The sequence below is a fragment of the Vidua chalybeata genome, chromosome 1, assembly GCF_026979565.1.
Source record: "Vidua chalybeata isolate OUT-0048 chromosome 1, bVidCha1 merged haplotype, whole genome shotgun sequence".
Classification (NCBI taxonomy): Eukaryota; Metazoa; Chordata; class Aves; order Passeriformes; family Viduidae; genus Vidua; species Vidua chalybeata.
This window is the reverse complement of record NC_071530.1, coordinates 101,833,680-101,858,748: the sequence shown is the minus strand read 5'-3', so window position 1 is coordinate 101,858,748 and position 25,069 is coordinate 101,833,680. Positions and strand designations below refer to the sequence as shown.

The 25,069-nt window shown below is 40.6% G+C and overlaps 1 protein-coding gene across 4 annotated transcripts in view; it reads right to left on the bottom strand.

The window, feature by feature from the left end:
* PPP4R1 (protein phosphatase 4 regulatory subunit 1) overlaps window positions 1-23,761 on the bottom strand; it is a 65,017-nt gene extending 41,256 nt beyond the window's left edge. The window contains exons 1-4 of one of the 4 annotated variants that reach the window (XM_053962893.1): window positions 23,403-23,761; window positions 23,084-23,128; window positions 8,293-8,428; window positions 976-1,082 (exon numbers count right to left, since the gene is read on the bottom strand). In XM_053962893.1, the coding sequence (XP_053818868.1) occupies window positions 976-1,082; window positions 8,293-8,428; window positions 23,084-23,128; window positions 23,403-23,409 (295 nt within the window). In that variant the 5' untranslated portion in view covers window positions 23,410-23,761. Of the gene's footprint in view, window positions 1-975; window positions 1,083-8,292; window positions 8,429-22,686; window positions 22,828-23,083; window positions 23,129-23,402 lie in introns of those variants that run through there. The other 3 variants (XM_053962902.1, XM_053962876.1, XM_053962885.1) reach the window with 3 other exon arrangements.
* Between the last annotated feature and the right edge of the window lie 1,308 nt (window positions 23,762-25,069).

Sequence of the window (25,069 nt, the reverse complement as noted above, 5' to 3'; positions counted from 1 at the left end):
AATTCTGCTCCTCTGCTCTGGTGAGACCCCACATGGAGTGCTGCATCCAGCTCTGGGGACCCCAAAATAAGAAGGATGTAGACCTGTAGCAGCAAGTCCAGAGGAGGGTAATGAAACTAATCAGAGAGATAATCTGTCTTACGAGAGAAGGCTGATAGAGCTGGGGCTGTTCAGCCTGGAGAAGAGAAGGCTCTCGGGAGACCTTACTGCAGCCTTCCAGGACCTAAGGAGGCCTGAAAGAGCGCTAGAGAGGGACTTTTCACAAAGCCATGTAGTGACTTAACAAACAGTAATGGCTTCAAACTGAAAGAAGGCAGGTAGCAGAAAGTCTTCACTATGAGAATGGTGAGGCACTGGAACAGGCTACCCGGAAGCTGTGGACACCTCATCCCTGGAAGTGTTCAAGATCAGGCTCTAGATGGGGCTTTGAACAACCTGGTTTTGTGGAAGGTGTCCCTGTCCATGGTAGGTCCCTTCTAACCTAAACCATTGTCTGATTCTATATTTGCACCTTTACCAATTCTTGCTGCTTCTCTTACCTGCACACTTGGCTGCCCAAAAGGGTATAAAGGAACAACTTCAGCATTTAATTCTATCAAAACTTATGGGAGTTTTGCACAGATGGTTTCCAAGTTTATTTTAAAAGAAAGAAACTAATCTTGATCTACAAATCTAAAACAATCACGTAGATGTTTTGAGTAGCTAAAGTAAATACTAAAAGATACAAAAAAATATACTGTTGTAAAGCTGCAGTCCTACATTTTGATGGGGTGTAAATCTGTTGATGAAAATAGTAGGGGAAAAAAGTAATCTTTGGGAGATGATTAAGAAAAACTAAATTTTACACTATTTTATTGAATTTGCAGAAGCCTAGTTTGAATATTGGAGAAAGAACATACTGCTCCTGTGTTAAACACATGTTCAGCAGCTCTGACTTTCCCACATCAACCCAGTAAAATGTTTAGTGCTACCTACCTGAATCATCAGCTAATCTGCTGATTCTCTCCAACACAGCAATACAATCTCTCTCATCATCACTGACTTCCTTCAAAGTGTCCAGCAAACTTCGAGCCACCATTTGCCTAGTTTACAAGAAAGATTAAAAATCAGCATTATTTGTGTCCAGAAATACAGCTAAATAAAAAAGTTGCGAATCATACAAGTTTCTTACACCAAATAGAATTTCATATATATTCACTTTAAATTTAATTTATAAATTATAGTAAATTTAGTTAGTCCTGCTTTGGGAATTCTTACTTCTGATAACTGGCATAATCTTAAAGAATTGTAAGCCTTAAATATAACATTAAAAGTATCCCTTTCATTTACAAGGAGAAGAGAAACCAGCCACCAAGACCAGAAATGGTAATCATCTACGAAGTGGGCAAACATAAACTGAATGGTAGGAAGTCAGAATCAGCCTTCCATCCTCATCTATGAAGTCCCTAATTTGTTCCATACAAAGCAAAGTAACACTAGTATTGTTAAAATGTTTTTAAACAGAACTCTGAATTTATTTCACAAAAGCATGAACACTCACGCCGAAGATTTTCATACCAATGGTGTTACAGTTGACATTTAAACCAATGGTGGTTGCCATTTGGAAGTCAAACTTCATTTGAATGCTATAGGTATGTACTGTGAGCGGTGGGTACATACTGTGAAAATAACACGTACTACCCAACCCACCCAACCCATGTGTACCTGAGACATATGTTAAGCAAAGTAGAAACATTAAGAAAATATGAAATAAGTCAATCAACTCAGTTACTATTTCGAATGCACAAGAAAATTTTCTATGGATTAATTTATGAGTGACAAGATATAGTCAGATTTGGGATTTTGTCCTCTGAGGTTCTGTCGCAACCTATGCTACAAAGTCATACCCATCATGTACCTAGCTAGCCGTAAATGCAGCTGGGAATGTGTGGCAATCAACCTTTCTCCTTAAAAACAGCCTGCAATGGCATAACTCTTTTCTCACCCTACTGGATAACATAGATACTGGATAACACCCTACCTGTCAGTTCAGAGAGCAGAATTATCCCTGGATAATGGAATGGAAATGAGCCAAAGAACAGTGTCCAAGACACTGGTAGATCTGGTAATGCCCTGGAGCAACTCAACTAAACACTGAAGTAGCAAGTGTCAAGTGCCAGGTATTTCCAGAACTGAAGGACAGAAACACTCCTAGGATATAGCCTAGGTAGAAGCACTGTTGACAAACAGCAGTGCTGTAGACAAGAGCAGATGCATACCTAAACTTTATTATATTCACTACAAGCAGTGAATGTGAGCAGTGGTCAACAACTGGTAAGAGAACAGATGGTTACATTCCTAGTGCACAAGGGAAGCTCAAGAACTTCACAATTCCATGCAATCAGACAAAGGCAGGAGGTTTCCTGCATTCCCAAAGCATTTCTGCATTCCCAAAGCTAAGCACACATTTTCTCCTACTGAAAATCAGTAATTTAAATATTTCACATTGGCCACTTGCAGAACTATTTTAAATTAAACTGTTTTGACATACAGATGTATAAAATCTTCTAAAAAAACAAACTGCAGAAATCATTTGCCGTTAACGAATTTCTTCTCCCTCACTCTTTTCAACTCAACAGAAGTATATCTCTCAGCAGAGATCTTGATACGCAGTTAAAATTCAGCCATAAAAACCCTAACGGAGGGAAACAGACTGCATGACACACTAACCTAGAAGCAGAGTTGACTTGGTCTTTTTAAAGGGCTGGACACCTCTGAAAAGAGAAGAGGAACAGATGAAGCAATTTCATAAACCAGCCTATGTGGACACGTGTCTCCTACATATTAAATGTAGTCTTGGAAAGTGACAGAAAAGTCAACTAACCCACTGAGTCTCAGCAAGTAAGGAACCACAGTAAACAGCACTAGAACCCATCTAATATACAGCTCAAAATCCCATCTGACTCCTGGGGACTATGGAATGGCTCTCTACTATGCTGGGAGTTTTGAGAAGACTCTCATCTCCTCACAGAGCTGGACTGCAGTGACTGAATCTCACAGTGTCTTCACTAGCTCCTGTGGGTTGGACATGTGGTTATGCAGAAGGCCATAAACCTGCTCAAGAGGAGGAGATGAAAACAGAAATCCTAACCTGAAGTAGACTTGACCTATCTATTAAACCCATTCAATTTATTCCATGCACTAAATGTAGGATGGCCCCCACCTGCATCCAGATAGTATTTCCCTCTTTAGCTTGTAAAGGAATCAGTGGATCTACTTCACAATAAGCAAATTTTGGTAAAAAGCAAAACACTGAAGTGCACCAGAGTAAGATAAACTCATGTTAGCAAACCTAACTGGATAGGCAGCCAGTAATCACAGAGTAAACACAAACTCACTCCATTTATTCATCCATTCATGGTTCTGGGAGATGATGGCCACTCATGTTCTTATAGCCTGTGATCTAGTTCTGCCAAGCTGTGCTTGGTCTGTGACTGCCACCTAAGCAGCTATGCATCTATTTATCCATTAAACAGTTTACACACCAAAGAAAGGCCAGAGGTCAAAGGCTGCAATGTAGCATGTAGTACAAGTACTTCCAATATTATGTGCAGAAGTGGAGGATATTTAGCAAAATTCAAAATTTCATGAGCCTGTCCAACATTAGGAAAAACTGACAGGATATCTTGTAGGAAGACTTAACTGCAATTAGCAGCAGGACAAAATGGGAATGGATTACAAACACCATGCCTTTATGTCCACATGCAGGTGACAGGTATTTTGAAGACTGTACACACGGACATAATATAGGATGTGACAATATACTCTGAGAATAACTATAAATATCTTTGCTTTGCTTATTCAAATCCGTTTGAACATCATTAGGCCTTTAAGAAATTTCTACTTTAGAATTTAAATTACTTCATCTGCACAAGAAATACATTTAGCTAATAAGCATATGTTTAAAAAACTGAAACAATCCCAGAGAAAAATAAAAGGAAAAAAGATAGGGTTTTTTTTTTGCCCATTTTTTCAGGAGTTGTAAATCATGATTTCACAGAATCACAGAATATGCTGAGTTGGAAGGGATCCATAAGGATCACTGAGTCCAACCCTCAGCCCTGCACAAGACATCACAAGAGTCACAGCACATGCCCGAGAGCACCAATGACATTTTGTGTTTAAATTAATACTGGCAGTAGTAACTGAGCTTGGCAGTGTTTAACCCAAACAAGCTCAGAGAATACTCAGAATAAACTCCCAATTTCAAAATCAACATCTTTGCACCCTTAAGAAGAAAGGCTAAATATACAGAGTACATTCGAGCATTGTTAAAGCAATTACGACTTTTCTTAGTGCTTTGGGAAAGTTCTGTCCTTTGTTAGTTCAGCTTAAATAATTTTAACATACATTTAAAAGGTAAAATTTCTCAAGCTACATTGTTATATTTAAGTAATTTATTTGGTATGCACAGACCTGCAAATTTATGTGCAAAAAAACCCTTTTTGAGGTTTGTTTAATTTTTTACTACATTTTAATTTTTGACATACAGTAGGATCAGAAACACTGAAATAGAAACAGACTAAAGTCAGACATCAGGAGAAATAACCTAATTTATACTAAAATGATGAGAAATGATCCTGTCAGAACCAAACCAGTATAGTTTCACCTGCATGCCTTCAGATGAGTTTAGCATTTCCTTACTGTCAGTACTCAAAATACCCAAAAAGAAACTACGCTGGGCTAGGCTGCAGAGACAGAAGGCAAAAAAAAAAAAAAAAAAACTGCAGATATGGACAATCAAATTCTCAATTAACTTTAATCTGACCATATCTAAATGAATATAAGGCAAAGTAGTCTCGACATCCCCCAAAACTGTTTTAGAGAGGTTTTTCATAAACATTACAGGAGGGATCCTGTTATTACAGCATTCCTCTGTTCTAGTGGGTGTACTTCATGCATGCAAGTCCCAGTTTTGAAATACACAGTTAAATGAAGTTACTGTGAAAGTGTTACTTACAAACTGTGAGTACACACACATGCTTAATCCCTCTTTGAGATCCAATATATCCTCACTTACTGCAGTTCTATGAGAATTTTGCCTGTTACCAAAAAACTTTTTTCAAAGGACATCAAGCATTCTCCCAAGGGAAAAGCAAAGACATACTTCAAAACACAAAGAAGTCTGGCAAGAGGATAGCTTCAAATTATCTACATCGATACGCAGATACAGTCTTGATAGCCAAGACTGACCATACGAGTGAAGGAGAGTTTCCTGCCAAGATGTGCTTTGGTCTGAAGAGAAAAAGCAGCAATAACGCCTCATAGGCTTATGAAAATGAAGGATCTGTGTTCAGGAAGTGCCTCACTATTCAAATAGAATTATTGGTGAGAGCTCTACACTTCTGAGCCTTATTAATGAGGAATGGAAGCAAGTTCACGGCAATAAAGATTAGAAAAACATACAAGGGATTTTAACACAAAAAAAAAAAAAAAAAAAAAAAGAGAGACAAAAGCTATGCTCCAAACTGCACTAGCAACTGTTTTTTAAAGCAAGCAACAAAAGGGATCATCATCCTTGTATGTATGCACACACACCAGTGCTACCAGATACAAGACCCTATGTTTTAGGGTGATGGCTTTGGCTTTCTGCTCAACATCTACTCTTGCTGCAATGTGATGTTGGATTATTAAGGCATTTGTTAGAGATGCTTCTCAAATCTGGTCTGGAGGCTGCCTCTTCAATAATCACACCACAGCCAGACTCCCACTTGCCTTATTTTAAAGAAAAATGGGTAATTTATTGTAGTATTTGTCAGGTTCCCCTCCATTCTCATAGGCAACATCTGTGGTGCTCATGAGCAACACCTAAACCAGTAAAAAAGTAAACCATAACATACCAACAGTTGTCACAAAGCAACTCCTTTCACCACTTCGGAAGCTGTTAAAGGTTTTCCTACTTCTCTCTCTCTCTTTTTCATTTAATCCTATCAAAAATCTTACATATTTAGACAAAGAAGACATTCCTATTTCCAAGCCTCATCTCCTGAAATTTTTTAGGACTCAGACGCTGATCCATTTCCATCTTAGAACAAGTGGCTGAGAAATCATGAGTGCTCAAGGAATCCACTTAAAGAAGACTAGACTTTTGCAGCAGTTGTTAAAAATCCCTTCGTTTTAATCATTCAGTACAATCACAGACTGCAAATATGCTGCACAGGTAGATGATTAACCAGATAGAAAAGGATAATAAAACCAAATGCAAAGAGAAATAATACCTAAAATGAAATTGAAAGATTAAGAACGGCCATACTAAAAGCAAATTCATCCAATTAAAGGGAAAAAAAAATCTTACCCTAATTTACCTGGATTAAATGATTATGTTTCAAGAATTTGGAATGCGTAACATGAAGCTTCTACAGAAATGCAAGTTCCAGGTCACAGAAACAACCGAAACATTATTAACTCAATCATAGTATTTTAAAACTTTTAAAATACTCATTAGTAATTGGATGTGCTGATACCATACTAAGACATAGGAATAAACAAATGTAATTTAATTAATCTTTTTCCTATTAAATGCTCCAGTTCCTCTGCTTAGCAGAAATCCCTCCTATTATTCTGAGACTGACTAATGCTGAATCATCATAAAGTGACTGCAGTAGTCACTATCATTTATTCTAAGTGCTACTCAATTATACCACTAATAACTATCATTTGCTATTTCCTATATTTTCTTGTGCTACACAACACAATAGGCCTACAAAGAGAGCTAGGATTAAAAAACATGTTTGTACCAGCAAAAATAATCCAAACAAGCAAACAAAGGAAAAACTACAGTTATTCCAACCACCCTCCCCTGCAGGAAAGCACAGGACACACAAAGCTGGACAGAACAATGTGGCAAGTACAGAACAATTAAAAGGATTTCCAGTTTAGGCATGCCCATATCCAATGCAATCCATACTGAGAAATAAGACACAGATTTTTCTTAGGTGGGCAAGGAAAATATTAGGACCAGCATTCTTGGTTAAAATTCAAGACAAGCAACTTGAGTTTCTGAGTTTGTTCTCCTCCCTACTGGCTTTTATTATATAATTGTCACCTGGAGCCCTGAAAGCTCCTCTTCCCTCCCTCCCCATGAAAAGTCAAAACATGCAAAAACTCTCTCCTGGTAGAGTAAGTGCCAATTCCATCTTAAATTGTAAAATACAGCAAACTTTGGATTTCAGGAAAAAACAAAATTTGAAAATTAGGTGTATTTCAGAATTCATCTGTGGATACAGGTTTATGCAGGTTGTAACAAGAGAAAAACCATTCTGCAATTTTCAGCTTCGATTCAATGGTATGTTCACACACGTAGTGTGGAATTTTAAGTACAGTTCACGTGACAAAAGTTAAGAACAGGGCTAAATCCCTTCTCAACCCAGACCACGAACAACAAAACAGAGACTATCCTATTGGGTGGTTGATCACAGACTTTGCTTCTGCATATTACTGTACTAAGAATTCAACATTAAAGCAAACACACTTTATTAAAAGCTTACTTGAAGCCCAAACTAAACCATGTTCAAATAAAATACCAGAAAATCTCAATGTTAACATATTTTATACATTTCTGTGATCCTGTTACTGTTTGAAGTTCCAATTAAAATAAACTATGGGTTTGAACTTCATTCGAGAGCAGAGTGTCTGAGTGCAAGGGGATGGGGTGGGATGTGTGCCTGTCTGAAGTATGCTACAACACCTGTGCTTTTAAATGAAACAACCACCTCAGTGGATTACAGAAATAAAAAGGGAAAAATGCAGAACACAGTATTAATTGGGCAAGTTCACTTTCAATAACCAGAAGCAGCAATATTCAAACTGTAAACTACAGAGGAGATTGATTCTGAAATTAAGTTCTTGGGTTTCTCTTGGCTGTTCATTATACGCTCCTGACTGTTCACGAAGTATTTTCTTAAACTTCCTTTCACACAGTGTTATGGATGGAGTTTACTATCACCTTACAGTCCTGTACCAATGGGAATATTAGCATCTGCAAAAAAACCTAAATGATTGCTCCAATTAATGAAGTTCAAGAAGTCCTTTACTATAGTTGCTTAAAAGGTGAACTGTTTTTCTGTTATCATTAATATTTTGCTCTAAGTAAGAACTGTATGAGCAAACAGAAGGAGGGGTGGAAACTGAAGTTTCATAAAGGTGTTGAGTTTTTTGAAATGATTTGTAATCCATGCAAATTAACTTCAGTCAGATTCAATCAGATGAATAGTTTGCATACCATTAGCCAGACAGGACATTTAAAAAGCATACCTGTTAAATATGTTCTCACTTGCAGCGTACTTGTCCAATCTTCCCAAAGGCGTCAACATCTCATCTTGTGAGACAAAGTCCAGGGCTGAAGGTATAATAATCACATCAGACTCTGAGCTGTAGTCATCCACACCAACTATCAGAGACATCAGAAATATTCCTTATAATCACAATAGTTTGACACTAAAATGATGTCTGTTGTTGGTCTGAAATACAGAAGTCTAGGCAAGGTCCCATTGACAACATATTTAGTAACTGCAACCCCTTGTTCCCACCAGCTTCCCCAGCCCCCATAAAGTCTTTTCTATACAAGTGTGAGAGATGATGTATAAATGGATTTTGAGTCATTTTCTCTAAGTTCCCAAGTAAGATTCATCACTAAATCTCCTGAGTATTTTTATACCTTATATTTTTCTCAAGCAAATTACTCTTATCTAATTGTAAAGTCAGCTTTTTGAATACACGTACTCAAAGCATAGCTGAAGGTAGCCCAGAGTTTACACAACATGATCTAACAAACCAAAAAGACTTTGTTCTAAAACAGAAAAATCTAAACCAAGCATGTCAAAAAAACAGTGTCTTGCTACATCTGACTACAAAATAAAAGGGGCACAATTCACCTACTGCATAATTATTAACCAGCAAATCATCAGGGAACTTAATATACAGACCCCTTTATCAACATAGAATCAAAGAAGTGGAGAGAAGTCCAATCCTGTTCTGCAGAGCTGCTTAAGAATTAGGATTTGAATTACCACCTTTTTCATTTTCGTATGTCCTCAAAACTGCTCTAAAACTCAGTTCCATAGCAAACACACATTTCTGGCTGCAAATGAGATCACCTGTTGGAACGGTCACCTCCATTAGTCCTGAAAACAACACCACAGTACACTACCTCTATTCTCCAGTCCTGCCAAATCTCTCTGAAAGGCTTTCATCTCTGAAACGCCTTTTCATAACTTGCAAATAGAGGAGATCAGAAGACAGACTTACAAGTCCAATAACGACTTTTTTAAAATGAATTCTACAAAAGGAAGAAAAAATATTGTCCTCTTACCCTCCATACAATTATGCTGTGCTATATAAATTGCTTACCAAATAGTGTGTCATTATTTTCAACATTCAGAATATATAAACAGCTACCACTGCCTGAACATCTTCCTTATTGTACTTCAAATGTCAAAAGACAAACACTGAGCTCTGGGAGAGTTATATTTTTAGACGTAAACTAAGTTAATGGCATCCTTTTTACCAACAAAGTAATTCTCCTATTTTCTACACAGGGAATCCATGGACATCCACTGATCCCATTCTTGCACAAGGGACCAGATTTTGCATTTGCTGACAGGACATGAAATTCCTGCCAGAAATCAAATGAAAAAGTGATGGGGAAAGAGCAAGTGTATAAGAACAATCTAAGAGATGGGAGAAAGGAAGAGAAAGGAGCCAAAGGAAATGGAAGAGTAATCTGAGAAGGGGAATTAGTGGTGTTAGATATTTGTAAGGTAGAGGATAGAGTAACAAACTGCAGGGGGAGGAAGGGAAGGCTGAAAAGAAAGATCAGCTGCAAAAAGCTATTGCAATACAAAGGGAAAGTGTTTAGCAACTCCAGGTTTACATAACTGTTTGAACTTGTATTTGGTTTGGGTTTGTTTGGGTTTAATTTTTGTTGTTTAGTTTGGGCTTTTTGCAAGAATCTGTTTTATTTTCACAGGAAGTGGGAGGCGAGTAAAAATGAACTCATAGTCCAAGCTAGGACTTCATGCCAGGTTAAGTTAACAAGGAACAGGCTACATCCTTTCACAGACTCATAGGCCTTTAATTCAACCCACAAATCCGACTGAGACCAGGGATTTTTCTGTGTTTTTTGTTCTGCCATCTCACACCTAGACTACTTCAGTTGAAGATATCTTCAACTAGCATCCAGTCCAACTGCCCAACCACCTCAAAGCTGACCAAAACTTAAATCACTTCCCTCTCCACTTCCCATTCTCAGCAATCTACAGAAAGTGATGAAGTCACCCCTCAGCCTCCTTCTCTCCAAACTAGACAGTGAAATTACTTCTATGACATGGTCCTATTTTTCTATTTCAGTGTCTGTTGATCATACTGTAAATTTAAAAACATAAATTGAAGAAACTATATCAAAATACCAACATAAAAATAACTATGCTGCTGACAGTAATTATTTAGCTATCAAACTCATGAATAACAAAAAAACAAAATGCTGACCATTACATTCACCACCAATTTTACTCACTCAATTTCCCTGTTCTCAACCTCAGCCTTGTTCTATGCTCCTCCTTGTACCCTCTACATTAATTTTTCTACAATTTTTGCCTCATGAAACCAGTTAAGTCAACCCAACTGCTAAATCCACTCTATATCAGATGTAAATACCAATGACAAAAATATGAGCATCTGCTTACAATTTATCTGTTTGATGTCTCCTACTAGTTCAAACAGTGAGTTGTGTGGATTTAGCTCTGCTGAGTTTATGAATTGTAAAATTAGGCTTAGCACTACATTGAGCTTGATGTCCCTCTGCTACCAAACAACATTTATTATTTAAATAATTCCAGCATCTCAGCTCATAGTCACAGAAGAGATCATTCAAATGACAGCATCTTGATTAACACAACTCTAATACAGGGAAGGAAAGGGTGGTAAAAATACATCAATCAGTACATTAAGTATTACAGCTCTAGTAAAGTGCTGTTACAGTTACATTACATACTTATTTTCACTTTCAGAACATCTGTCCAAGTCAACAGAGACAGTCCATTCTAACAAAGAACTCCCATTCCAACAAAGCCCCTCAAGTGGATGCTTCTCTTCTACTCGCCACAAACATGAATCGCCAACATCTGACCACTCCTCATATAAAATGCATAAAGGACATATTTTGTGTTATTCAATAAACCAAGCCACTGTGCTATTCCCTCCATGTTACACCAAAACAGTTACCAAAAAGGCTGTTAACTGAATACTGCCTCTTCAGCCCTACTCTGCTTTCCACCCAACTTTGAGCACTTGACTAAGTACCACAGGACCTTCTGTGAATTTTACGAATGCAAACCACACCCTTAAACAACATAAGCATACTGGTTTTGGCTGGGACAGCAATAAAGTTCTCCATTATAGTAGCTTATATGGGGATACTATGTACATTTCCAACCTATTCACTGGGAGAGCATCATGAGGAATAGAAAAGTCGCAGACAGTGTTTAAGCCCTGTCTTCAACAGTAACTAACACATCAGTGAGTTATCAACACTAGTTTCAGCACAAATCCAAAACATTGTCCCAGATAAGGTATTATAGAGAAATTTAACTCTATGCCAGTCAAAACCAGTACAAATTTTGGCTAATTCAAATGCAGAATACACAAATTTCTTCCCACTTCAGAATGCAAACCAGGTGACAGGACCACGTATTACTTATCTACTGCAGAAAAACCAGGGGTCAATTTTCTTATTTTTCTGCACTTTTTCAAATAGATATAAGTACGGACCAAATCCACAGAAAGCATATAAGCTACAAGACACCACTGAAATCTATTGCTAGTGCAGAGCCTTTACTACCTTCTAATCCGGTCTTACGTGCTCACACCAGCATGCAGAAGTAAAGCTAGAGAAAACAGGAGTTCCCATAAGAAGACACTATCCCAGGAGTTCAAAGTCACTACTGGTGTCAGGAGGAGAAACAGCAATTGCACAATGATGTCAAAAGCAACCACAGTGCTTCTATTTCCATACATTCAAGTACCAAAGCAGAGCAAAATGAATACATTCATAATTTATCCAGACAAAGTTTGCAAGTTTCTCTTCAAAACTCTACACAGTGACTGCCAAACACAAGGAAGCATCAGATAACAAGACACGTACTGCCTTTTTCTTCCACGTCTGACTGCCATTAACTTCTGTTGTATTTGAGAAGCCAAGTAACTTCTCTGTGTACCTTCATTTTCCTATCAAAACATTTGTTTGAGTATTTTTTTGTAGAAGCTGTTCAAGCTTGTCTATCTATCTTGCACCTGGTCCATATTGTACTGTGTGAAAACATATTTTAACATTCCCTGCTTTAAGCTCTCCTGTTTCCCTTAAGCTCTCCTCTGGTTTATGGCAAGGCTACAACAGTAATATGACCCAGTTATTAACTAATGTGAACTATACAGCAATCTTGCTGAGGCAGCCTACATTTAGGGGTGCTTAGTCAACCACTGCCAAGCTTGGCTGAGCATACAACAACAGTACAGAGGTCCATTTAAAACTCAGTCCCCTATAAAACCACCCTCTAGGCCAATTTTCAAGGGAGTTGGTTTTTCTACTACATATCTTACCCTCATAGTATCTTTCACAAAGGTCTCCCATACTAAATCTTTTACAGAGAGGTGCACAAAATCACATTTGAAAAACATAACTACTATCTTTTCTTATTTAATAATGCAGGAACAATTCTCTGCCATAAACTGTTCAGTAACAAGGCCTATATGTATTCTTCTTATTCTTCTGTATTTCCTATGAGCCCCATGGCAGAAATATATTCTTCTTTGTTTTGTCATAGAAACTCAGTGACAAGAAGTCTATTAAAAAAAAAAAATAAGCAACTTTCAATTCTGAACAACAAACAGCTTTAAGGAGTCAGGATTTCCAGCTAATATTAACAGTTCTCTCATTTTATCTTCTGCATCCCCAAAGAGTTCTCAAGATCTACTGCAAAAAGTATATGGCAGATATATCTACTAAAATAGACAAATTTTTATTCAATTTTAGTATATGCTACTTATTGCACTTAACATCAATTGTTATCATATGGATATTCAGGATAATACAGCACTTATATGCAGAAAGAACTGAGCTCTGTTCTGCTGTTCAGGCAAGCAGTTTTTCTGCTTAACTGTAAAGCAAGAATTGTAATCTTATGAGCCCAGACATTTGATATCATGACCACAAAATAACAGCAGCAAGTTTTGTTCTAAATTACTGCCCTCCATGCTACAAGAGAATAAATCCAGCTTAGGTTCAGACTTCTGCAGAACACAAGTAGTATTCTCAGCCCTTCCATATTGTAAACACATTCATTTCCAGGTAACTTTCTGTAAGAAATGTCACTTTGCATCTGATGTGCTGCAAAGAGAAATTCACCTCAGCATGAGCACTAATGCTTAAGCATCTGCATTTGTTCACAGCTGAACTCACTACTCTTAACCCTTTCCTACTGCACGATGTCCCAGCTCTGGTTCTGTGGCGACAACACAGACCAAAGCATCAGTGCCATTATTTCAGATTAATCTGCTACCACATATTTACTGCTCTGCTTCAGTAACATTAACCAGCAGCTATTGCAATGGCAATCACACAAATTTTACAAAATGTGATTGTCATGCTGAATTCTACTACAGTGCCTGCCCCATCCAGGCATCACTCACTGGTCATCACAGAACCTACCATCACAAAGCAGGAGCTGTTTTTTCCATGAGATACTTAAAATCTACTTTCTCTGTTTTTCTCCTGCTGTAGTCCAAGACTGAAAATGCAACTGAGAAGCCACAAGATGTCTGATTCTACTTGGCAAAAGTCATCACTGCAAGTGATAATGTTAGATTCCAGCCCACCCACCATATTAGCAGAAACAAGAACCACCCCTTTCCTTCTGTTTCTCACCTAAACAGCCCTTCAAACCATGGAGCACTATCAGACTTGAACCTCTTATGAATGTCAAGTTACCACACCTGTATGCACAGACTTTGTTGTCTGAACTCCAAGTTTGGTGGGACTGGGTTTGGGAGTTGGGCAGAAGGAGTAGAGAGGAAGGAGCAAGGAAGAAGATAAGAAAGGTAGAAATGCAAAGCAGCTCTGATGCAATTACCACATTGGCCCCTATGCAGCACTTTGATAGCAGAGGTTGCTAACAGCTGGAAGCACAGACCCAGCAAACTCTTTAAAATAGAGCTTGAGTACAGGTTTGGGGAGCTAGGGACTGGGAGCACTTAGCAGATGAAAGACACAGGAATCAAAAAATCAGCAGCTGTTTGCACACAAAACTGAGGCAAGCATGGCACAACAAATTTCAAAGACCCAGTTGTCTAAATGTAACAGGCTATGAGAACTTTTTTATTTAGCAAAGGCCTGCACAAAAAGATAGCTATCAAGCTGCTACAGCAGCTGCATTTCTCATCAAGCATCAGAGGAAACAAGGGGCAGTACAGAATTCTTTAAGCAAGGACAAGGGGTGGAGCTACACACAAATTTGTTTCTTTCAGGCATAAGCAAGCAGCATTGAAAATCCTGATTTGCTCGGAGAAAAAAAGGAATAGTTCTATCTCATATTGCTCACTAGTCATTTATTTGCACAACAGCTGAATGTACCTTCTACCGATTAACAGTTTGACCTGCAACAAATGCTGCTCCAGAGGAAACTGAAACAAAGAGAAGGATATCCAAGATACCAGTTTAAACAATCAACAGTTTATATTCTGTCTGCCTATTTCCTGTAAGGAGCATGTCACACCCTTACAGTGCCCAAGGCACTCAAGTTCCCTGCTATATAAGTCCCTGTCTTCTACCCCTTCCAAAAAAACTGCATGCACTTATGAATTGTGGAATGAGGTCGGAGTGAAGCAAAAGTCAGCTACTTTAAGTAGGAAGTTCCTCTAAGGTACTTTTTTCCCCTCTACAAGGTCATTACTGTCAAAAGAAAGGTATCCCTTTTCTCTCTGCAGAGCACTGCTGTTCATGGGTTTTTAACTGACCTAATGACTGACTGAGAATTTTGTAGCACTGGGAGGAAAATCCTACTTCCATCTTCAACCAACAAGTTCTCTCTGGTCCTATCACAACAGGATGCATGCATTCACTGCATTTGGGGCCATGCTCAAATTCCGCCACACAACTGAGTATCTGGTATATGCAAAACCACCAAGTTCAAACCATATGTGCCTTAACATTAGACTAACTAGAAGGAAGAGAGATATGAAGCAAGCAGCTGGAGCTCAAACACTCCAGCACACACCACAAAGACTTGTGCAAGCTTTGCAATGCTTGGTGTGACACCATGAGTTATGATACATCAGCTACCAAGTGTTGTTCCGCTGTGGAGGGACTTTGACAGCATCACTGCAGTAACTAAAATACACTTACTTGGGCTAAACACGGCAGAGAAGGCAAGCTCTACAACTAGGACATCTATAAGCTCTAAAACATGGCTTTGCAACATAAACCTTTTCACAACTTTCTAACTGCACTTTTCCTCTCTCCGCTTAAATCCCAGACAATGTTCTTGAGAGCTGCTTGACAGCTTTCAAAACTCTAGGTGGGATAAACCTCTGTGTTTTCTGGGCATACAGAGAAATTCCTGTTGCAACTCTCCACACTCTTTCTGTCTGTGCTCAGTATAAAGTCTAAAACTGGTCTATGGGAGAAGGTTGAGCAGTACAGAATGCAGTGGATTCACTCTTACAAAAACTATGAACATAGTTGGGGTGTTCATGGGTGTTCGTTTCAATGCAATTTAATGTTTACATTACTTGCACAAGCATGCGTCCCTACAGACTAATCAAGCTGTTCCTCCTGTAGGCTACAGAGGAAGGAAAAGGTAGTCTCTCCTCCATTCAAATATTTTGGAACTATTCAGACACTATGGCAACAAAAAAATTCCCTAAGCGGATTTGTTTATCAGAGAAAAATGTTTCAACAGCCTGCAATATCACTCATATACCACATCTATTTTAGACATTAATCTATTTAGCTTTTGCAGAAACTGTACAGAGAAAAAGGCGTATTTATGGTACTATTTGCCTATTTTCTTTACCTTAAAAACAGTAAGAAAAACTCACCAAACCAGTGGTCTCAACTGCCAGTGCAGTTGTTCCACTGTTGCAAACAAACCCTTCATAAACATACTCTGACACTTTAACCTATCCAGTAGGGTTTTAACACCCTACTGCCAGAAAGAACTGCAGCATCCCTCTCAAACCAAGGAACAGCCACATTAGTTTCTCTTTTACTGTACCTTCTAAAGCAGACAGAGGAGGCCTGATATTCCAGGAACCTTTAGAGGCAGCTGTCCCTGTCTCGCTCTTCCAAAGAGGGAACTGTTCCCCCAGCACTCAAAGCAGAAGCTATCCTTTAATCCAGTTCTGCCCATGTTATAACTCTTGCAATGAAAACCTCCTGCCCACACAGAGGGAAAGTCTTAGCAGCAATAGGCACACAGGAAAGAAACGCATTTCAGCTTCAACACACTGCAGTCTGCCAGCTCCACAATAGGTAAGCAGTCAGAAATAACTGCAAGCACCAAGGTTTCACTATCTTAAGCTGAGGATTTTGAATATTTCCAGATCCCTCATGACTCTTTCACTCCCTCTGTTTTTTAGCTGTAAGTGAGAGAGAAAGGGAGAAGGCGGAGAATATCCAAAACCCTGGAAGATAAATCATAAGACAAGGGAAAAAAAAAAAAAAAAAGAAGAAAGAAAGAAAAAAAAAAGCTGGCAACCTTAACTAAGGATCCCTGCCAGAGATGGGATAATAAAAGTTGGCTGGTGAAAAGCACATTCCCACATCAGAAGTGATGCTAGTGGCCTCAGAAAGCTGAAAGCCGAGAAAATTACTTCTTCAATCCTCTACTAGGTGTAATGGAGAAAAAATGTGCAGCTGCACGAGAAAGGTTCATTAGCCTACATCAAATCAAGCACAATCCTTTCCTCACATCATCTTCTTTTCTCTAGGATCCTAAGAGGTTGCTGGAGAAAGAGAGACTAACCATTCCCCACCTGAGACCACTAACACCAGAATTCCATGGGGACACAGCCATCCACCAGAGTCTCCCCAGTTTCTTTGAGGGTAAATCACCACATTAAAAGACAAAGAAATGAACTGAAGTGCTGGGAGAATTAAATCCTGATCTCCAGGGAAAACAGACTTAACAAGTGTGCTTCATTAGCATTAAGGAATGGTTATTGGATTCCCAAAGGAGCAGAATCTCAGTCACACCAGAAAACTGATTCCAATCACTACAGAAAGTCTGCCATTAATTTCTGTTATTACTTTTTTGCAGTGCTTAAATGCCAACCCAGTAATTCAAACTATCTCAGAACTCTTTCACCAGAGCTCAGACTCTGATGGGACCAAAAGTTCAGTACTGGAACAGGGTATTTGAACATCATGTTGGAAATTTAGCTATACTCAGAGCTGGAATTAAGTCTAAGAGTGACACAATGTGCAGCCTATACAAAACAACTACCAGTGTAACAAAATCTGCTAATTCTTATTCTGTGGTGAAGGAACAAAGGAACCACAGTGCAAAAGCTTCTGATATTACTATGTACAGCTGTGGGAAAGGGAAGGTGAATTTTAATCTACTGAATGCATGTTATGCCAGCATAATTCAGTGCCAGAGAATAAAAACTACAACACAGCATCAAGCTGTGACTGTGATTTGACACCACAGGGAAATACAGACTGATTTTATAAAAACAAAACAACAACAACAAAGAAAAAACCCAACATTTTAAAACTTAGATTATAATTAAAAAAGGCTTTAAAAATTTTTAAATTAGCTTCCATTTGGAAAGAGACTTGTGTCCTACTCAAAGTCTAAGTGAATAATTTAATTAAAAGTATTCAACCAACACAAGCTCACTGCTAATGCCAGATGATTTGCTCATCACCTGGAAAAAGAACATAGCATCAATGATAAAACAGCTTTTGACATCAGCTTTTGCAGATGCACAAAGAGAATTTTCTTCAGCTCAGCTAAAAAAGTGTTTCAGTCACTGAGAAGCCTGCTGGGAGGAGAGGCTAGGAAGATCTGTCCTCCCTTTTTAATCAATGGAAAAGAACACAATAATAAAAATAGAGCCATGTTGCATCATCACTACTCTGTTTTTAGTTTTTAGAACTGTTTTATCCACTAGTAAAATCCAAACAGTAACATTAGATTTGCCAATTGCAAAAACTACCTTATTGCACATAGGAGTATGTATATATATATGTAAAAACCCATTTAAGAGTTCTAAACTAGACCTGTCTAAACAATGTGTAGATATTAAAACTCAATTTTCTGCATTTTTATTTAAAACATCTGGGAACTAAGCATACAGGAAAAGGAAATTCACCATTGTCAGCACAACAAAAGGTAAAGTTTCAAAATCTGAGTAAGTTACATAACCACCAAAGCATACACGTATCTGGCAACTACCAGAAGTCCTGACATTGCATGCAAATGCAGCTGTCAGCTATCACTGACAAAGACTTTTTCCAAAAACAAATGTAAAACAATATTAAAACCAGTTATCAGATCAAGATTTCTTTTCTCTCCTGATTTAAATCACAATTAAAATAATGAGTTGAATAAAGCTATCCCCTTCTCAAATCTGAATTCTAATTGCAGATGGCTCTATTTTTTAGAGCACACATCCTGCACACATCAATGGTCAGACTGAAAGACATCAGCATCATGGTACGTTTCATTTCATCTATCTGGACTGATCAGCTCAGCCTTCAGAAACAGCCAGGGGAGGGGGAAACACAAACTGTCTGGCAAGAGTCATAAAGAACACTTCATTTTCCACAAGCCCACGTTTGCTTTTCATCCATTTTTGCTGCCTATTTTCTTTTCTGTTCTGTACTTATCTTAGACAGTTATACTATTCTGTTTTGATTTTGTAGGCACAAAACAAAAGATTTGAATAAAAGCCAGATTTTCCCTGAGTTTTCGTATACTGTGCAAGATTTCAAACAGAAGAGCAAGGAAATCAACAATCCAAGTAGTGGGATGGAGATTCTTCTTCAGGCTTCCACTTTGAATTTTTTAATTTTCACTCTGTTGTCTTTAGAGTGAGGTGAGGTGTCTTTAGAGTAAGGTGCCTTTATTCTTTTTTTCCTTTAATGGATAATATCACACAAGTATTCTTCTTAGCTTTATCTTCACATAAATGAAATGCAATTGTATGTTCCTTATTTGCGGGGGTTAGAGTCAATTAAGTTGTCTTTCATGGTAAGAACTCATATCTAGGAATTATTTTTTCTTTTCTAGCCTTTGTTCAGCCAGGGTACACTCACTGTCTTGGTTTTGGTTATTTTTCCTTTTACTTCAAACAAGCAAAAGCCACTGCCTAAAGAATTTTGGAAGAACCAGAATTTCTTCAATTATTATCACAGCCTTTGACATCAGGAGCTATATCTACAGAAGTGAAATATCAGCTAAAATAAAAATACTGAAATGCCATTTCGTTTGCAAGCTATGTAACTACTTAAGGCAATCATCTGTTTAATGTACCAGGTGTAAAGTAGGCATTCACCTCAAGAAGAAAAAAAAAGAAAAAAAAAATCAGAGCTTTCCAGTGGTTACCAAGCAACCAAGAGCAGAAAAATAATATGAAGCTTTCAAAATAGAAATGCAAACCAAAGCTGAAATTAATTATTTAAAAGTCAATCCAGCTGGTTTATCAACCACTCTCTGAAAGCCTTTCTTATAAAAGCTCTTGTTTACTCTGACCTCTTAAACAAATCAACAAAAGGAAGGTTGGGTTTTTTTAACAGATTCCTTCCACATATATTCTGAAGGTCTCCGTTACTCCAACAGCAGATTTACTGCTCTCTGCTGAAATCTAAGAATGTTTCATTAACCTAAATATTTATCAAGTTTTCTTCAGAGAAAAGGTAAACTTTGTTTCACAAGCAGCTATTAAAACAGTACTCCAAAGAGATAATATTTTACTATTCTATATTTCAGGTTAATTAGCTTCCAACAAGTTAGCATAATGAATGAGGAGAAGAACAAATTCTACAGTTGTACAAGTTGCTGATTAAACTCCAACTTTCCAGTGAAAGACTTGACTCCAGAAACCTTAAAAGACAAAGATCATAAAACAGCTGTTCTTCACTCTGCCTATCTAAAAGATGCACAGATGCTTGGTTCATTACTTTTAGCAGGAACTGTGCTTGGTTATTTGCTTAGCTCCAGGACTTTCTCCTATTGCTTTAGAACATAAACAACAAAAGGTAGCTCTTAAGTCACCTTAATGATTCCTTCTTTTGGAGGAAACACTGAATCACACTGGAAATTCTCATTACCAAAGGGAAAAAAACCAAAACAATACAACAACAACAAAAAATTTTCATGATTCAGACTCAAACCTAGGCTCACTGATGAGCTACAGATGAATACCTATCTAGTGAAATGTCCTGAGCCATATGCACAATCAGAGACTCAGGTTCAGATGTCCAAACCAGACCTTGACACATGCATCCAGTCTTAAACACTCCTAATTTCTCCAGTAAACCCTCACAGATGTCTTGCTATTGCTTGATATCAGATTTTAAAGCCCAAAAATGTACTGAAAATATAGTTCACTTTTCAAAATAGCCACTCAACCAATCATACTATTTTACATTTATCTAATTCCTCCTCCTAAATTATACCACCAGGACTACAGGTATGCCTATAAGAATTTCTCTCTTATTTGTCTTTGAATATAGCTTAGCACACTTTTAGCAAGAATGCAGCTGTCAGAATCACACAGACATAAAAGCTGCCAGCACTTCCAGTTTTATCACTATTGCATTCTACTACTTCAGTAATACACCTCTAAACCAGTGTCTAACTCTGCTACTTGAAAGAGCTGCAAACATTTGAAATATTTACAACAGAGGAATAGTGTAGGGTGGGGTTCAGGCAGGAGTTGCAACTTTGTGTCTTATTTTTTTAATTGTCTGTTTCATACGTTCAACCAATCAATTGGAAACACTTCCATAATTGTGTAAAACATGTTGTATATGGGTATAAAACACAGCTATTTCAAATAATGCTGCACAAGAAACAGTACTTTTGACTAGATATGTACAGCCTCCTTGATCTGTATTATTTTTCTTTGGCACACAGACACCACCCAAGAAAATCATGTACAATTTAGAACCACAAAAGTCACTGTGTGACTGAACTACATCCAAACACCACATATTGATTCATAGAGAGTCCTGGTTTTTTTCCTCCAAAAATACCATGCATAAGTATTGAGACATTTGCTTTTATCTACTTCCATCAAAACCTCAGTAATTTTTAATGAGGTTTCAAATCTTTGTATTTCTATGGTTTCTGCCTTCAGGATGCTCTCATCTAGACTGAGTCATATCTCCAGCATTTATTTCTTTTCATTTTTGAAGACCATAACAGTAAGATCAGCACCAGGAATCCACAGCTTCTGTCACCCCTCCAAGGACTACAGGTAATTTCAATTCCTGTCTTACAGTCAACTAAAACCATAATCTAAGTGGAAACTTAAAAATGCACTTCATTTTTTTGTTAAGTGTGTCCCTTCTGAAAAAAGTCCTCTATAATCACAGAGAGTTTTCAAACAGTGACTTATCATGCTGAACTAAAAAAAAAAAAAAAAAAAAAAGCCTGAGGGAAAGGCTCCCTCTTTGTGCAAGGCAAAGCACAATAGGAGCCTTCTAAATGTCAGCTGACAAATGTGAAAAAGAAGATGTATCAGTTAAATCCTGAAAAGTTTAAATAGCTCTCCTCTAAAAATGTAAGCCACAAAACACAAGGTTTTTTCCTGCACTCCAGCCCCGGTGAGAGGATGCCCTGCAGACTGCACAGCCAAAAAAACACCTTCAGGCAGCAACCAGGGGGTCTGCACCCCCACAGCAGGCACCTGCCTCTACCTCCATTTTCACTTTGCACCCAAAATTCATCCCCCTCTGCTTCCAAGAAGCTCCCTCAGTACCGACACGACCAACAGACACCTCATCTGAGTAACATCTCAGCCTGCCATGCTAAGGCTTCTCAGCCCCGAGTTAGTAATTTTTCACCATCCCAGCCACAATTCTACGACTTTGCACCCTGACATTAACTCTTCTCCACAGATCTCTCCAGCAGGGTCAGGACTCACAGATCAGTTAGGTGTGAAAAGACTTCAGAGTCCTTCATCTCTAACCTGTGACCAAATGCCAGCTTGTCAGCTAGACCATGCCACTGAGTGCCACTTCCACTTTCCTTAAACACCTCCGGGGACAGTGATTCCACCACCTCCTGGCCGGTCAATTCCAAAATCTAAGCACCCTTTCTGAAAACAAATCCCTCCTGGTGTCCAACCTGAACCTCCCCTGGCCATGTCCTCTCTCCTATCGCTGGTTGCCCGGGAGAACAGACCGACCCCCACCCGGCCACAACCTCCGCTCAGGTAGATGTAAAGAGCAGTAAGGTCCCTCCTTGAGCCTCTTTTCTCCAGGCTAAACACCCCCAGCTCCTCACAGGACATGTGCTCCAGACCCTTCACAAGCAAGAGAGAGCCTGAGGGGGAGGGGTGGAGGGAAGGAAGGAAGGAAGGATGGGGGACACAAAAAAAAAGATATACAAAACAGAGATATAAAAGGAACGAGCAACCCACATGCTGCTGCAGATGCAGCAGCCTTAGCCTCCTCCTGCTCCTCCCCGCCGGCGCCCTGCCGTGCCCGGGCCATGAGGGGACGCCGCCCCGCAGGCAAAGCCTCCTCTGCTTCCATCCCTCCTTCCCCCCTCCCTCGCTCCCTCCGGGGCGGCCGCTAACGGCGCCCCCGCCCCGCCCGCCGCCCAACGCACCCCGCGGGACCGCCCGGCGCAGCCCCACGCGCGACCGGGACCGGGTCATGGACACCGCGAAGCGCGGAGCATGGCCATGGCTTCTTCTTCCTCCTCCTCCTCCTCCTCCTCCCCGCCGCCTCCCACAATGCACCCTGGGCGCTCCCCCGCGGAAGCCACTTCCTCGCCCGAAAGCCGCCCCGCCGCTCCCCCCCGTCCCCACTCACATCCGTCGATCTCCTCCTGCAGGTCCTCCTGGAGCAGCGACAGATCTGCGGTGGGGGAGACACACACACACACGCACCATGTGCCAATGCGCCCGCCGACCCTCGGTGCCACGCGTGACCCTGCTCCGCCCGCGGCTGCACCCCCCGACGCGACGCGACCCGCCCCGCAGCCCCTGCGTTCCGAGCCCGGACAGCGGCGGGCAGCGCTCCCGAAGCCGGGGCGGGGGAGAGGAGAAGGAGGGGGGGATAGAGGAGGGAGGGCTGGCGTCTCGCCGGGGAGGCGGCGTGTGCGGGAAGGGGGAGGGGGGGCGATGCCTACCCGCCATCTTGCTGCTGCAGCCCCCGCGGGGCGCCCGGCTACATCCAGCCCGCGGCCGGGCGGTGGGAGCGGCGGTGGGAGAGGGCGGGCACCCGTGCGGTCCAGGCCCCGGGCCCGGCGGCGCCTCTCCGCGTCCCCGGGAGAGCCGCGCAGGGAGGGAGGGAGGAGGGAGCGGGCGGAGGAAGGCGGGAGGAGGGGTCTGGGCCGGACACGCTGCCCCCGCCTCCGCCCGGCGGAGCCGCTCTCGCTCGCTCAGGCGGCCGTACCTCCCCTCTCCGCGCTCTGACTCACGGCCGGAGCCGCCCGCGCTGGCCCTGGGGCTGGAGAGCGCCCGGGCTCGGCCACACGCCCCGGCCCACGTTCACCTGCCTTCCACGCTCCTCCGCCAGTTCGGGGCTTGGGCTCGGGCTCCTCCTGCCGCCTGCCGACGGCCTGAGGCGAGGCCACGGAGCTTCCCCTACCGGGAAGTTTGTGGGGTCACTTGGAGGAAGGGCCCCGAAGGTGCTGCTCGCCGTGGTCACCGTGGGGTCGCTTCCAGACGCGGTAGCGGGGCCGCAGAAGTCCTTGCCGCTGGCGTCGTGGGGTTACCTGGGGAGAAAGGTTCCGTGACCTAGCAGAGAGCAGAGTGTGGCCAGCAGGTCCAGAGAGGTGATCCTCCTCCTCTGCTTGGCACTGGTGAGGCCACATCTGCAGTGCTCTGTCCAGTTCTGGGCTCCTCAGTACTAGAAAGACAAGGAGCTCCTAGAGAGGGTTCAGTGGAGGGCTACAAAGATTATTAGGAGTCTGCAGCCTCTCTCATAGGAGAGGCTGCAGGAGCTGGGCAATGTTTAGTCCAAAGAAGGGGTTCTCATTAATGCATATAAATATCTTAAAAGCAGATGGTAAGAAGATGGTTCCAGACTCTTTCCGGTGGATCCCAGTGACAGGTTGAGGAGCAATGGCCATAAACTGAAACACAGGAACTTTCACCTCTACATGAGGAAGAACTTCACACTGAGGGTGGCAGAACAGTGGAACAAGCTGTCCAGGGAGGTCAGGTCATGGACTCTCCCTCTCTGGAGACATTCAAACCCCATCTGGATGTGTTCCTGCTTCACCTGCTCTAGGAGACCTTGCCTTGGCAGGGGGTTTGGACCAGATGATCTCCAGAGGTCCTTTCCAACCCTAATGGTTCTGTGACAGGCAGCTGTGCCACCACCACTGTGTAGCCCACGAGCATCCTTCTCATGTGAATTGCCAATTTTCTGCAGCTTAAACACACAGGCTTAAACACACAGGATATTGCCCCAGTGCAGTGCTGTGCCTTCCAACTTCTGCTTTAAAAACAGGCAGTTTAGTTGTACATAGACACAAAGGTGCACATGGTTTTCTGCTTTTTTTTGGCTGTACCTTTTGGTCACTGCTGATGGGTCTAATTTCAACGGTTTTAATAGATTTTTTCCCACTGTAAATTGGAATATTAAAAGTGTTGGATGAAACAAATGCTCTATTCCATTGATAACCAGGGCATTTGGTAGAGGAAAGGACCATTACTGGTACTAGTGCTACCTGGGCATATTACCTGAGTCTTCCACAGTCTTGTTTTAAACCTCCATAATAATTGATGAAGTTGTTAATACACAAAAAGCAAAAATAAAGAAAAGCAAAATAAATTATTTTTTGCTTGC